The sequence below is a fragment of the Quercus lobata genome, chromosome 5 (assembly GCF_001633185.2).
Source record: "Quercus lobata isolate SW786 chromosome 5, ValleyOak3.0 Primary Assembly, whole genome shotgun sequence".
Classification (NCBI taxonomy): domain Eukaryota; kingdom Viridiplantae; phylum Streptophyta; class Magnoliopsida; order Fagales; family Fagaceae; genus Quercus; species Quercus lobata.
Window position 1 is genome coordinate 1,738,167 of NC_044908.1, and position 16,190 is coordinate 1,754,356.

Genomic DNA, 16,190 nt, shown 5'->3' on the forward strand with positions numbered 1-16,190 from the left:
TTTCTTTCTTTCTTTTTTGTATGGATAAGAATAAAATTATTTTTGCTTATAATTTTTTAAAGGGCAGGGTTGTTTATTTTGGATAAAATTGGTTAATTGATCTTATTTTAGTTTTACTATTGGTAATTTTATTGTTGAAAATTTTTTTTTGGCTCGTATATTTTGTTTTAGATTTAAGATCTATAAATTTTTTTATGGTTACTAAAATGAGGAAAATGCTAGAGTTACAAACTTTTTTATAAATTACTGATTTGATAAATGATTATTGGAAAATAAAAAATTGATGTGAGTGATGGACCTATATGCGAACCAATAAGAATTTGCTATTAAAACAGTTTGTAAAAATATTGTATAAAAATTTACGAGAATAGCATTACCTTTAAAATAATCAATGATATTGTTTAAGGGAAAAAAATGTAATTTTATAGAACAAAATTGCTAAAATTAGTTGTGGGTACCTAAGGCATGCTTGGCAACGTCCTAGGCATGCTTGCAACGTCCTTGGCCGTCCTCGGCATGCTTTGTAACGTCCTCAGCATGCTTAGCAACGTCCTCGGCATGCTTGGCAATGTCCTTGGCCGACCTCGGCATGCTTACTACGTCCTAGGCGTCCCACATCGAAGAGAAATCCCCCCACTTTCTACCTTATAAGCTTTGAAGCAAAGGAGTAGTGTACCACTACTTCTTTAAAGAAATAATGATACATTACTCTTTCGCTTCAAAGCTTATAAGGTAGAAAGTGGGAGGATTTCTCTTCAATGTGGGACGCCTAGGACATAGTAAGCATGCCGAGGTCGGCCAAGAATGTTGCCAAGCATGCCTTAGGTACCCACATTAGTATACCCACACACACACACATATATATAATAATAATATTTAAAAAAAAAAAAAAAAAACAATTTTGTGGGGCAATGCCCCCCAATCCAATGATAGCTCTATCCCTGAGTAGATAGCATGATTCTTGTGTACTTACACTCATTCACTTTTATTCATCCTAGTATTCCTAAAGCATTTTGCTCTTCTAACATAAAACGTGGCCGGAGGAGGAATAGCCTCTCATCTTATTACAAGTACAACAGGGGCATTAGCATATTAGATAGATTATTCCATTAGTGGTTGATATCTCTGGTCTTAAAAATTGGTATTTGTGTTGCAAAACAGCATGATTGAATTTAATTGGAAAACCTAGGCAACTCCTGAGGAATTACAACTAAGTTTTGTCCTAGAAATATTTTAGTTCTTTAGCTTCGTGACCTCCAATCTAACAGTTGTAATATCATTAACCTCAACTAGCATTTTTTATTAGTTATTTTTTTTTATATGTATATAGATACAGTAGATTTGAACTTATAGTATTCATTTTATGATGATTGCTATTTTTTTTATGAACAAAAATGGGTAGGGGGAAACCTAAGTTGGTGTCTTCCACGTGGGTGTGACCATAAGGGCATCCTTACCCACTAGGTCTAGGCTTGTAGGAGTAGGGGATCTTGATGAATCATAACTGTGCACCTAGTTTTATCAAGGACGCTAGTGAGCATGAGCCAAGAGCATGAAGTTTTTTCCCAAACGCTTCCCATTGCGAGATTCAAACCTAGGACCTCCACCTCCCAAACCCTTAAAATGAGCTCATGACCACTAGAGCAACCACCTTTGGTGGTTGATCATTGTGATTTATTATAAAGTCAAGACACCAATTGATATTTAGGCTAGGTGGGATCCGAACTTAGGTCTCTTATTCAATAACCAAAAAAAAAAAAAAAAATTTTATTAATTGCAAGAGCAATATTGAGTACCGACACCAAAAAAAAATGTTGAGCACAAAATGAAATCTTCCAAAAATTAAAGATCAAAAACCTTTATTTAAATCTCATCTTACCCATAATGTTGTTTATCAAATGAAGTTTTGTCACACAAAGAGGACAAGCCAATGGAAATGCAATCACTAAGAACCAATAACCCTTTAGTTTAACCTTGGTCTCACTTTGATTTCATGCTAACATCCACAAAACTTTTTTTTGAGAGAGTTTTAACCTATGGCATCCACTCCTGATAATAACTCTTTATTATCAAACCAAGACACCAATCAGTTTTTGGTGTAGGCGGGGATTGAACCCCAGATCTCTTATACAATTATCAGAAACTTTACCAGTTGAGTTAATTGAAACCTACTAACATCCACAAAACTAATGTATTATAAACTGAGCTTTCTAATTAAAAAGGCAGTTTAATTCTGCTTGGGATATAAACATGCTTACTAATCTCTTTGACAACACCATAACATTTTGTAGATCCCTTTCTCCTATTAAGTTGGTCCAGACAAGCTCATATGGACTCCAAACTCACAAGGTAATTTCACAGTGAAGTTATCATATCTTTTAGGCCAATCCCCAATTTTACATGACTTGGGTTCTATTTCAAAACATGAGTGAGAATATTTATGGAAGCTGAAGATACACGAAAGGCTAAATCTGATGCTTTGAAAAATTGCTTGGGACATTCTCCCAACCAAAGACACTCAACAAAAGGAGGCCTCAAGCAGACATGTCCTGTGTCCTATGTAGTCAAGCAATGGAATCGGTGAACCACTTCTTTGTCTCATGCCATATACAACCATATCATTTGGTCTCTCTCTCCATGGCCTATCCTTAGTTCCTCACTGACTCACTAGGTACAATGACTCCAAGTGACCTAGTAAAATATCACATTTTCACAATGATTTTTGAAGATTCTTATTGATGAAGGTCACAAATTCACTTTTTTTGCTACTGTTTTATTTGACAATATTTGGAGATTCCGTAACCAAATCATCTTTATTGAATACATTCCAAATCCTACAAAAGAGGCTGAAAAGATAAACAAGGCCCATCTTGACCACTTATCAGCCTGGTTCTCATTGGTATCGACCTTAAATTTATGTTGGTGTCATCCACAATCAGGTTGAGTGAAGGTCAATTTTAATAATACCATCCGACCCATGCTTCTTTCACTGTTATGTGTCGAAATGAATTTGACGATACTGTGTTTACCCACTCAAATCTCCTTTCCATTACATATCTTTCTCAAGGTGAAACCCATGTAGCTTTTCAAACAATAACACTCGTTGTCCACCATGAATTCCAATATGTTATCTTCGAAGGATATTCCAAAGGAATCATTGAGGCCCCTTTGCAATTGCATTTCTCTCCCCCGTGGTTTTTTTAGGCTCCTTGCGTTATTGAGATTTTATTTTTGTCTTTAGGTTGTTAGCTTCTTGTCTCATAATCAAGGTTTTCAGACCCGGACCGTTCATTGAACCGTAAAAGGGAGAGGTTCAAGGGTTTTGAGGTTGGACCGAGGTCGAACCGGGGTCGAACCGTGATGACGTCATAATTAATTTAATAATTATTTTAAATATATATAAAAACATTAAATTAATAAAAAAAATAGAAAAATTAACTAAAATAGCCTAATTCATTTAGAAAAGCTTATTTCTAAAAAATACATAAAACTTACAAAAATACAGTACACAATTACACGTTGTTACACACTAGACAAAAAAAACTCCTTCCCATCAAAAATGCATGAAAGAAACAAGTCACTAGACAAAAAAACTTTTCAAATGTAACATCCTTTCCACAAGTTAATTGAACCATAATACAAAAACTGATCCCTAAAACATCCTAATCCCACATTCACTTTTCCTTTTCAACTTTCCACAGAACCTACTCATTATGCAACAGACCCCAAAAAAAAAAAAATAATAAAACTAAATATTTAACTTGTATTGCTTGGAAAGCATAGGGTTTCTGAGAATAATGTCTTCTTATCTGGGAAAGCACAGGGTTTCTGCAAGTCATTGGTACTTTTATTACTGTTTTTGCTTCTTCTCACTTTGACTAGCTATTAGCTTACTTTTGTTTCACACTGTTTTTGCTTCTTCTCACTTTGACTAGCTATTAGCTTACTTTTGTTTCACATTTTGATTAGTCATTTCTTCTTCATTGTGCTTGTCAAGTATGTGAGACATTAGGGCCAATTGTTTTCAGGACACCATCATAAGAAAAAGCTAGTTAAGATACTATAAGGCGTCTGCCTGTTCTATCACTTAACTCATTTTGAAACAGGTCCATCGTCCACCTGTTCTATTCTTGAGGGTCATTTTTCTTCTTCTCTTTTTATTTTTTTATTAATATGTGGTCTGATAGCTGTAGTTAAGTAAATTTGAAATCTAGCATATTCAGATGCTATGTTAATTCTGGGATTTCAATTATGTTGAGATTGCTTTTAGTAATGGGGCAAATGATTTGAGAATAATGTAAATATTATTGAAACCAACAGCAATAAAAAATACAAAAAAAAAAAATAAAAAACATGCAGCAAGAAGTTGCAGACACAACAAAGTAATTTTGGCAGACAGAAACACCAATTGACCCAAATCAATTTTCACAATTACAATAATATCACAAGCCTTGTCTTCACATACACCAACACTTCAGATCTATATCATCATCCACAATCAATTTTCAATTGACCCAAATCAATTTACACACCAACACTTCAAATCTATATCATCATCCACAATCAACTTGCAAATATTAACAAAGAAAAAACAGATTAAAGTACCAACGACGGCGACGGCGACGAGGCACAGAGTGAGCTGCGACGGGGACGAGGGAGAGAGGCAGAGATGAGCGTGAGAGAGTGAGCTGCGATCTGGGTTGAGCTGCGACGGCAACGAGGGAGAGAGGTAAAGACGAGAGAGTGATTGAGACTTTGAGAGAGTGAGGAAGAGATCTGGGCTGAGCTGCAACAGTGCGACGGCGACGAGGGAGAGAGTGATTGAGAGAGTGAGGATTGAGGAAGAAATCTGGGCTGAGCTGCGACAGTGCGACGGTGACGAGGGAGAGGCAGAGACGAGAGAGTGATTGAGACTTGAGAGAGTGAGGATTGAGAGTGATTTTTGAGAGAGGCAGAGACGAGTGAGGATTGAGAGTGATTGAGAGAGGGTTTCAGAGTGAGGCTAAGAGTGATTTTTGAGAGAGGGTTAAAAAAAAAAAAAGGTGGAACGACGCCGTATAGGGGGGAAAAAAAAAAAAAAAAAAAGGCTGAAATTAGGGAACCGTCCGAACCGTGTGAACCGGTCACGGTTCACAGACCCGGACGGTCGGACCGCGGTCCGGAAGGTTCCATGCTTTTTTCGCATGGAACGGTTCCTTACCTTAAATGGACCGTGAATCTGAACGGTTCCCGGGTTTTCCGGTCGGACCGTACGGTCCGGTCCGGGTTTAATAACCTTGCTCATAATATGGCTCGTTGGGCCGCCTCTTGTAATTGGGATGGATCAATATCCATCTTCTCTCTTCTTTTTTGAGTTCTTATCCTCAAAATTGAAGATAATTTGAGGCAAAATTTAGCTACAAAATTAGTTGTAGCATTCAAGATTACCGGTTAGACCAATTCAAGTGATTGAAAGAGGAAACCTAGAAAGAAAAAGAAGTCCATGCTACTATAAGGCCTCTAAACTCCTTCCTCACAACACTGCTGCATTACCCATGGGGATGGGCGGCCCATAGGCGCGAGATGTACCTTTTGGGGGGGGGGGGGTGGCGGTCCCCTGGAGATTACAACTTTACTCGATAAAATAAATATTATTATATATTTTGAAAATCTAACCGTTGAATTGTATGTTCTTTATACTTTTAATACACATGTCAAATTTTATGTCAATTGGATATTATTTATTATATGATCAATAAGTTTATATTTTATACATAATTATAAATTACAAAAACTTGCAATTTAAACAATTTTTTTTTTATTAAAATTTAAACAATTTATTAATGATCTAGTTATTGAGATTTAATTTTTTTTAAAAACATGAAAAACATAAGAAGAAAATGTAATTCAATGATGGATTTTTCAAAATTCATCTCCAATAAAAAGATATTGAGTAAGATGGTAACCTTAAACTACTACTAATTTTAATGTTAAAAAAAAAAAAAAAAACCCTACACGGTGTACAAAGAACACCTTTCCTACTCTTTTCCAGGAATTTTTGGTGCTTCAAGGCCGAGTAATGTTTTCATTAGTTTAATGAACAGGAGCTTCGAACTAAACGGAACAGGCCTCATGTAGCCAAACCAAGATCAAAAAAAGAAAAAGAAAATCCATAAAAATAAAATAAACACTTACTAAAAGAAAAGAAACATAAAGAAGACTATGACGACCAGTAGTAAAACTAGTAAAAAAAACAATCTTGAACATTTGTTTTGACTTTAATCTATCTAAATCTATTGGAGCACTGACAACGTTGTTGTTGTTAAATTCACCAAGTCCAAATCTAATGGTCACCAAACTATGATGCAAAATTATCCCAAAAACTTTATAGTACTATTCGTTTGGTTCAATTCCTTATGAGAAAAAAAAAAACAACCTTTACTACTTGTTTAATTATTGTTCACATATATACAAGTTTGGATTCTTGTGTTCTGTTTCCAATCAGAACTTTTTTTTTTTTTTTTTTTTATATAACTTTTATCACTTCTCTCTCCTTATTTTTCCTAGATTTGACGTTTGACCTGAGGTTAGATATATTTTTTAACATTTGGGAATATATATAATATAATCTGATTTTTTGGTGAATATGTGCATTTGATTTTGTGTTTGCTTTCCAAGAAGTTGTTTTTAATTGTTATATATAGTTTCTCTTTTGAAATAAAATAATTGGGGGATATGAAAATTAAGGGACTAGGGTTACCTTTTCTTACTTTACTTCTCTATTGGGGTGCCTGTTTATGATTTCATAAGCTGCGGGCTCACTTGGGTCGTCGATTTTTTCTTGATTTTCTCATCTGGGTTGTTCCAAGTTCCTTGATTTCCCATCTGGGTCGGTGAGTTTTTCTGCTTCTATTGTCTGAAGCGGCGTGTTTTCTCATCTGGGTCTTGCCTGTTTTTCTCTATCTTAGCAGCTTTCGACATTGAATTTCTGGGCTTTTTTACTCGTTTGATTGAATCAGAGAGGTAAAGTTGATTGATTTCCTTGTTAAATTCTGTTACCAGTGTTTGGGGTCTTGGATTTTGCCTTTTTTCCCAGAGATTTGGATTGTTTTTTTTCTTCCCTGTGGCTGGGGGGTGTGTTGTACACTTCTTTCATTGTTTGATAGAAGGAAGAATTAAGTTAAAAATTTCATCAGGCTTGGTAGAAATTGGTGCAGTAGTTAAGGGGTTTTCAATCCCAGGGGGGAAGCCATGATTTTTGGGCTGTAACTTTTCTGTATCCAGCATCTGAGGCTTTGTTGGGAAAGAAAGTGAGGTGTTTCTACTCTCTGGGAATTGTTAAATGATGTTTCATCCACAAGGGGCTTCAAAACACGCTTGTAGTCTTCTTGCTGTCACTAGTGACAAAAATTTAGAAGATAAACTCAAGAAGGATGTTTTGGAAGATAAGCCGAGATATCCCTTTCCAGAATTGGTGTCCTCTGGACGTTTGGAGGTGCAGTAATCTATTTTTGGTTGTAAATTTTCTATAATGAATATCAGATTGAAGAGTATTGCATATTCTATAGTTCCTAGTTCCTAGAAGTTCATTGTTGTCTTCTTTTACTATAGTTATATTTATCCCTCTCTGACTGCAGGTTCAGACTCTGAACAATCCAAGCAAAGACGAGTTATGTAAGACTCTGGAATCGTATAAGCCAAGCATTGTGTACTTGCAAGGAGAGCAGCTTGAGAATGATGAAGTTGGGCCTCTGGCGTTTGGAGGTGTTGGTGTGTCCACCCCGGACGCGATATCTGAGATCTTTGCTAGCACATTGCCTACTGCTGTATGTGATACATCTAAGTTGAACATGTTTTTGTGGTGTAGATCATTCCATTGTCTTACTACTCCCCGTTGTGGTGGGTGGGGTAGGGGTTGCATCTTTTTCTGAATTCGTTTCTTTACTATCTCGTTCGCTGCTAATTGGATTGCTACATACATCTCCACCTTTTACTTTCCTATGTGTTTGTTCTTTTTATTTTTATTTTTTAATCTTCCAGTGTTAACTTTTGATGCTTATTGCACTTCCACAATAGAATCCTTAAATATTGGAACATATGGTCAATAGTGTCAGTATGGTAAAAAAAAGGGAAGGTGAGTGAGTATAGAGACAAAAAATAAAAGGTTTAAAATTTCACTAATGTTTCCTAATCAACTGAATTGAACATATATTTAACAGTAAGGAGATATGGATTCAGCATGTGTGAGTCATTTTGGTAGAAAATTAACATTTGAGTAAGAAATCAGCAATAATTCTGTAATGTAGATGAAATTTGTAAACAAGTTCATCATAGTTTGTGCGGTTCTGCATGGTCTTATGTAGCTTAGTCCCATGAACCCCAAGTGTTCTCCACCATTGTTAATAATGTGTTATGTGACTGAGCATTTGTTTTCTTTGATATGGTGAAGGTCATTACTACATTCGGCATTTGATCTGATTTGATTTCAAATGTGTGTGCAGGTTTATTTGGAAATCCCAAATGGAAAAAAGTTAGCAGAGGCACTTCACACAAAGGTGACTTTTGAAAAGATTTCTAAGCATGCCTTATTGTGTTTACAGTTCATTATTATATTAAACCATTGAAAGCTTGTGTTTGCAATGGTTTAATGTAATCTTTCAAGGAAAAATTTAATTGAATTGATATGCTTCATTGTTTCAGGGGATTCCCTATGTGATATATTGGAGGAATGCAATTTCTTGTTATGCTGCTTGCCATTTTCGTCATGCATTATTTTCAGTTGTACAGAGGTATATTATCTCTTACCAAAGTGCATGTAGTGGCTTTTACTTTAGTTTGGAATGTTCTGTGAATGAATAGTGCACACTTGAGCTTTAGATAAATGATGGGCTAATAATTGGAATCTTGGATAATTTTCGTTCGTACATGCATACGTAAAAAAGAGTCACTTTATTGTCTTACATAAATTTGGAATGCCATACAGGAGTTCAATCAATTGGGTGGTTGTCTGCAATTTTTGAGACCCTAGTGACTAAATAACCTAGTCTATGAACAGTTATTTCTCTCTGCACGTTTGGAGGCAAGATAAATTATCTCATTTTGGAGCAAAACTACTCTCTCTCTGATTAAGGGTCAGATTATATGCATTAGCTTTTCTGCGTCTATGTGCGCACATGTCGAAACATGTTTTATAGGTTGATAAAATGGTATAATGATAAACCAGAAACTTTTTATGTTTGGATCTTTTAGTTATCTATTTTGGATTGTTGGTTAAATGGATCAATGGTATTTTGATTGAGCTGTTGATGCTTGTCTAGATCTATGAGCTTGCCTTTGTGACCTCTTATTGAGGTAGTTTGTCACACAGCATTACATGGTATCCATAGCATGCTTCTTTTGAGCGAAATCCTAATAAATAAAATCTATTTATGGATATTACCAAGTGGTCTTACAAGCGCATAGGTAGTTAAATCAGGGACCCTGTTGCTCGGAGGATTACACTTACAGGGTACCCAGATCCCTGGCCCTCAACAATGGTGCACATAGGCTGCTGCTGCCTCTGTATCTCTCTCTTTTTTTTTTCTTTTTTCCTGGTGGGACAAGAGTTTGGGGAGGAGGAGTATTGGAGAGCTAAATTATATGAGCTTGAGATGGCATTTAATCTTTATCTCTTTTGTTGGATTGCAGTTCATCTACTCATACATGGGATGCTTTCCAACTTGCGCGTGCTTCCTTTAGACTTTATTGTGTACGAAACAGTCAAGTTCTTCCTGCTAACAGCCATAAAGTTGATGATGAGCTGGGGCCATGCCTTCTAGGGGACCGTTTGAAAATCAATGTTGACCCTCCTGAGGTAGATGCAGAGGAAGATGATGAAAGTTCTTTAGGTACTTTGCCTGCTATAAGGATACATGATGATGATGTGAGCTTGAGGTTTCTTGTTTGTGGAGTGCCATCCTCATTGGTGAGCTGGAATTTATCTCTCTTTACTGGTCTTTATCTGATGGTTCTTCTCTTAGGAACATATGCACCTAATTTCATGCTTAAACAAACACAGCCATCCACCCACATATATATTTTTTCTGTAGTTTGCTTATGGACAGATTTCTTTTCAGGATGCATGCTTGTTAGAATCATTGGAAGATGGCCTCAATGCCCTCTTGAACATTGAAGTAAGTTCAATGAGGATTATCTGCAATTATTCTTCAATTAACTTGAGCTTATGTTTCTATTTTTACTTTACATACAGTTATATGGTAATGTCTTCTCATGTATGTTCTTGTCGTCCAACTTGGTTTTCTCATTAAGTGTTAGTTCTCCTATTAAAAAAGGAAAATAAGGATTATTAATATCATATGCCATTATATTTTTGGTGTTATTGACATGCGTTTTGTGTCATCTTTTTGGTGTGAGGGAGGTTTCAACTTTTCTGTATTGTTATTTCTCATTTTGTGCTTTATGTTGTTTCAGATACGAGGGAGCAAACTTCATGGAAAATTTAGGTATTATTCATCTTGGAATTTGTTGATATCTACAGTGGATATATTTTTAATGTTACCTAGTTCCTTTTAAATTATTTTGGTTGAATAAGCTGCATGCTTACAAAGAGATGCTTAAACCTGCGTTTGCAAGACAACCTACTGGTTTAAGTTTTCTGTGTTTATGTTGATATGATGCTTTCTTGGGGTTTTAACATCTTCAAGATGTTTTGATCTTTTAAATTACCTCTGTTTTGAATGATTGTTTGTCTGCATTTATTACCCTGCCTAATAACTTTTTAATATGTCAATTCCTTTATAATGTGGTTCAGTGCCCCTCCTCCGCCACTTCAGGCAGGGACATTTTCTCGTGGCGTTGTGACTATGCGATGTGATGTAACAACCTGCAGTTGTTCTCACATCTCACTTCTGGTGTCTGGTAGTGCTCAAACGTGCTTTGATGATCAGGTAAGCAACAAGGATTTTTGTGGAAATTCTTTTTTGGTATTGGAGATGTTGAGTTCTAATACTTTTATGATCTATATATTTTCAGCTCCTGGAGAATCATATTAAGAATGAAATTATTGAGAAGAGTGAACTTGTTCATGCACTGCCTGAAGGTGATGAAAAGAAAATTACATTCTCTGAGCCTCGTAAATCAGCTTCAATTGCTTGTGGGGCAACTGTATTTGAAATTTGCATGAAGGTCCCTACATGGGCTTCTCAGGTATTTCAACTACAGAACTCTCCTTCCTCAATCCCCTGATCCCCCCTTGTCATTGTAATATTGTATTGAATTTTTCCCCCTCTTTTCCTCTTATTTTTTGGGCAACTGTAATGATTTTCTCTGTTATGGTTGTGCTTTTTCTTGAACATGACCCTGATACAAACCTTATGCCTGATTCATTGAACATCAATTTTCAATGTTGAACTGTTAGTTCACTATCATTGGGGTTCACTTTGAAAGTGAAAGCATAGCACATAACTACCAAAATTCAGTTGGTGATTTTATCTATGATTTATTTGGGTCTCTAAGTATAAATCTGTGATTTTATTCTGCTAATGAGGGGGAATCTTTATATGGCTGTAACCTTGAGCTTGGATTTAACTGCTAGAGATAATGGTTAGAGTAACCTGAATAAATGGCACCTTCCTTTTTGGGAGGCCTCAATTGTCTGATAATGTTACCTATAAGACTTTTGGATATCTGGATTCTTGCAGATTCAAAGACCATCTCTTACAATGATTACCTTGAATAATTTTTTTTTTTTTTTTGGAGAAACGATTTCCTTCAATACTTAGACCTTCTCCCTTTTACATTTGAGAAATGAGGAGCCTTGAAATGGCACTGATTTAGTTACAACAGGGTTGATAGCTCATTATGAGCTTGTTCATATTGTTTGATTACTTACTATGATTATATGGCTTATAAATATGTAACAATAATCTCTATTGTACCTAAAAAAAAATAAAAATAAAAATTCTTAATTGTGCATTTAGCTGGATCAGTCTGTTCCGAACAGCATCCTCCTTCCCGCTCCCCCTCTCTCTATTGGTGATCCTGCACCTAGAACTTATAAGAGGAGGTGGTGCCACTTGAGCTAGAGCTCATTGGCACTCTTTAGCATCCTTAGAACTTGTATAAATCAAAATTGCAAATTGGGTGGATTCACTGTTCACCTGTCTTGAGCTGGAGTCAGATCTAACCTCTTTTAGGACAGTTAGATTGCTGGCGTTAGGGCATTATGGTTCATTATAAGATATTCTGAACTAGTGAGCACTGAACAATTTTAAGCCTCAGAGCTTGAGAAAATTATGCATGATTCAGCTTTGAGGCTCAAGTTCTTTGACCATTTGCACCTCTGAATGTATGGAAAGTTACTTGTTCTATGAATCTGAATTTATTTTGTAAAAAGATACTTTATCAAGCACACTTACTCTGTTGTGTTGATTTGGGGCAGCTAACTGGATGTTTATTACTGTTTTTGTTGTGGTTTTATTATCAGGTTTTAAGGCAGCTAGCGCCAGATGTTTCATATCGTAGTTTAGTTGCACTTGGAATTGCAAGCATTCAGGGATTGCCAGTTGCTTCTTTTGAGAAAGATGATGCTGAGCGTCTGCTTTTTTTCTGTTCAAGGCATGGAAAAGATACCTGTAGGGACAATTTAATTTTTAGCAGCCCCCCTAGTTGGTTGAGACCACCTGCTCCTAGTCGGAAGAGGTCTGAACCAAGCCAAGGGACTACCCCTGCTTCCCATGATGGCAAGTCTAATAAAATTGATGAAGATGACAGAGACACTAGATTGCGGAATGGGGTTAGCATGCCCTTACTCCCAGCTAGGCAAAGATTGAAGGTTGCCGCAATGAGGCCTATTCCTCATGTTCGTCGCCATAAAATGACACCATTTTCTGGAATGTCTGAGGCAGATGGGCATGATGGAGGCCAAGTTAAGGTTACTTTGCCTGTTGTTACCCCTGTAAAGCAAAGTATTGTAGGATCAGCTCCCACAACACAACGAAGATCATATTCAAGCTCATCTCAAGCTAAGCAGATTATTTCCTTGAATCCACTTCCTTTGAAGAAACATGGGTGTGGTAGAAGTCCAATGCAGAGTTGCTCCGAGGTGAGTTGTCTAATTATGTTTTATATGACCAGCTATGGTTTTGGCTGCAGATATGGCTGTTTTGGAAATCCATCGTGCCTGTTCTTGCATCATACATTATGATGAAGAAAAGGAAAATATACAAAACAAAATTATACATCCAAATTACAGTTACTTTCGTAGTAAAAAATGGAAGTAAAAGCAAAGCTTTTACTTTTATCAACTTCCTTAAATTTGTTTCGTTAATCACAGAATTGAATAAGAAAATTAATGCCAAGATGGTTTGATGAGCCAATATCAGAATATCTTGCCCATGGGACTCTTCAAAACACAGTGACTTTTTGTGGTAAATGTGTTTTAAAAATGAATGAAATGAAACACATATGTTACAAAAGAAACGTTAGTGTTGCGTCCTCAGAACAGAAGTTTAACTCAAATCAAAGATGCTTCTAGGTGAGGAGGAGAACTTACTCTACTTGGTTGACGTTATAATTGTCTTGTAGGAGGAGTTTCTGAAGGATGTGATGCAGTTTCTAATCCTTCGAGGACATACTAGGCTTATTCCCCAAGGTGGGCTTGCTGAGTTCCCAGATGCCATACTTAATGGGAAGCGTCTTGACCTATACAACTTGTACAAAGAGGTGAGTTCATTGAATTTTTCTGGTTAGTGGGAATTAGTACAATTTGTTGCTGAAGAGTTCATGCATTTGTAGGTGGTTACAAGAGGAGGCTTTCATGTTGGCAATGGTATCAACTGGAAAGGGCAGATCTTTTCTAAGATGCATAATTACACAATGACCAATAGAATGACTGTATGTTCTATAATCTTTCTTTGATCTTCTTGATTTTTAGTTCTTTCAGCAATGGTCTTTAATTTTGGTCCTACTATGCAACCTTTGGGGTTTCTTTGTTTGTTTTTTTTTTTTTTTTTATATTTAATTTTTGGGTTGGAGGGGGGGGGGGGGGGGGAGAGGAGTGTGTTGGAATTGGAAGAATGGTGAGGGCAAGGAAGGATGGTAAAACAAGTGGGAGGGCATAAATGCTTACTCCTCAGGTGCTTAAACAAAAGCATTTAAATGTGGATGTTTAGTTGTGACAAGCATATTTTGAATCTACTACGAGGAATAGAGTTATTGTTAATCACAAATACTCGTGTAAAACACATTTATTATAACACTATTTGATTTGGGTAATCTATTTGTTTTGACAGGGTGTTGGTAATACGCTAAAAAGGCATTATGAAACTTACCTTCTAGAATATGAATTGGCTCATGATGATGTAGATGGGGAGTGTTGTTTGTTGTGTCATAGGTATGTACTTTTCCCTTTCTCGCTCTCTCTGCTGAGATGGTAGTTAGTAATATCATTGTAAAATAAATGTTTACTTACAATGGAAGTTTACAACTGTTGAGCAGTAGTGCAGCAGGGGATTGGGTGAACTGTGGCATATGTGGTGAGTGGGCCCACTTTGGCTGTGACAGAAGGCAGGGTCTTGGTGCATTTAAGGTATCAGTATTGCAATTCCTGAACTCCATAAGAACCTGTTGGTTGCAAAAACTATTTGCCTCATAGCTATTATTCTTTTCATAGCTTTTATACATGCCAGGAGTTTGATTGTATATCATACATGTGCTGCATTTACCATACAAACTGGGATTTGTTCTGAAAAAATCATTGTTGTAATAATTTGTTTTTAACTTGCAGGATTACGCAAAAACAGATGGGCTAGAATACATATGTCCACATTGTAGCATTACAAATTTCAAGAAGAAACCACAGAAAGTAGGAAATGGAGTTCCTCAAGGCTCGATGATATCAAGACCATTGTAATTCATTTTTGCATTCCTTTTTTTGTTCATTGGCTTACCATTTTTTGGGGTTTCTTTTTCTTATATCATGTATGAGAGACTCTTAGTTTGCTCGGCTAATGGGGTTGCATGTTCTTATTAAGTTCTCACCCACTTTCATTGCAATTAATTAGGAGATTATGGGGAAAAGGACAAGGAGTAGAGAAGCATACAAGTCGATAAATAGAGGATAGGTGTCGCAGGCATAGTATTACAAGTAGGAATTTATATTTTCCACTTTTCAGTGGGGTGGATAGGTATTAGGGTAAAGATGCCCTTAATTTAGGCAGGGTGGTTGTAAAATATTTTGATTCTCCTTTGAACATTTGACTGATGTAGCTTAATGACGATGATAAATATATCCATTAAATGATTCCCTGTGTCTAGATTATCTGAAAAGAATAATCTTTATACTATAGTTGATGTAGTTTATTATGGATATCCCACAGAAATCTGTTTATTGACAAGATGGTGTGATTGACACAAAACAACTAGCCATCAGATGATTGCTAGTTGTTCTAAATGAAAATACCAACACCCGTTTGAAATATGCCATAAATGACACTCAATTTTCTTTCACGGTCTAAAGAGACCATGGATTTTTAGGTGAATATCCAGAATCAGTTCGTAATACAGGTTGATTTTTATTGTTCATGGCCTATTTTATTGTGTTTTGGTATGCTTGTGTTGTATGGTCTGGTGGCAGAATGGTTTTATTTATGAAATGTGTTTCTTCCTGTCCCGTTTTCTCTTGTTGATTCCCTGTTGCCCCTCTCAGGGTGCTCTGTTTCTTCAAAAAAAGTTTTTTGGTTCATCCCAAAAAAAGTCTTCTTGTACAGCTGGAAATGTACTGAAAAATTATCTTGCTTACTAAAAATGGATTTTTCACTTAAAATTGTTCATAAATTAAATGGTTGATTTTTGTTTTTTAAGATTTACTTGTATTAAGCACAAAACCATGGCCAGAAATCGAACAGGAAACGCCACTTCTTAATATTGGAATTTGGAAGATTATAGTAGGTTATATTCATCAATTAAATACTCCCTATGCTGCAAAAGTTGAGTCTCAGACTCAGCTTGGTTATTAGACCTATAACAAATTTAGTGACAATTTTTTTTTTTTTTTAACAATTTGTTCATATAATGAATTGTAATTGATGCAATGATAAAGATTATGTCAATGGTGGGTTCATGTTAAAATTCATGTCAAATCACAACTCAACATTTTATTTTAATACATTGTAAAATATTATGTATTGTTGTAGTTAATGATTGTTATATTT

The 16,190-nt window shown here is 36.0% G+C and overlaps 1 protein-coding gene across 2 annotated transcripts; it reads left to right on the forward strand.

The window, feature by feature from the left end:
• The first annotated feature begins 6,525 nt into the window (after positions 1–6,525).
• Positions 6,526–15,293, forward strand: LOC115989719 (AT-rich interactive domain-containing protein 4-like). 2 transcript variants are annotated; one of them, XM_031113544.1, is made up of 17 exons: positions 6,526–7,002; positions 7,176–7,474; positions 7,617–7,805; positions 8,481–8,534; positions 8,680–8,768; positions 9,667–9,943; positions 10,095–10,151; positions 10,450–10,481; positions 10,790–10,925; positions 11,011–11,184; positions 12,464–13,081; positions 13,564–13,701; positions 13,774–13,872; positions 14,271–14,371; positions 14,476–14,566; positions 14,765–14,886; positions 15,042–15,293. In XM_031113544.1, exons 2-17 carry the CDS (start codon positions 7,322–7,324, stop codon positions 15,088–15,090), a joined length of 2,379 nt encoding a protein of 792 aa, XP_030969404.1. In that variant the 5' UTR covers positions 6,526–7,002; positions 7,176–7,321; the 3' UTR covers positions 15,091–15,293. The 2 variants fall into 2 exon arrangements, with proteins under 2 accessions (XP_030969404.1, XP_030969403.1); XM_031113543.1 differs by having other exon boundaries at positions 6,526–7,474.
• The last annotated feature ends 897 nt before the right edge of the window (positions 15,294–16,190 follow it).

What these genes read in the sequence shown, in the direction of transcription:
- LOC115989719 (XM_031113543.1), top strand. Translation starts at nt 7,322, where the DNA reads ATGATGTTTCATCCACAAGGGGCTTCAAAACACGCTTGTAGTCTTCTT. An exon ending in CTAGCACATTGCCTACTGCT is followed by an intron (nt 7,806 to 8,480) that starts GTATGTGATACA and finishes ATGTGTGTGCAG; the next exon opens with GTTTATTTGGAAATCCCAAA. An exon ending in TTATTTTCAGTTGTACAGAG is followed by an intron (nt 8,769 to 9,666) that starts GTATATTATCTC and finishes GTTGGATTGCAG; the next exon opens with TTCATCTACTCATACATGGG.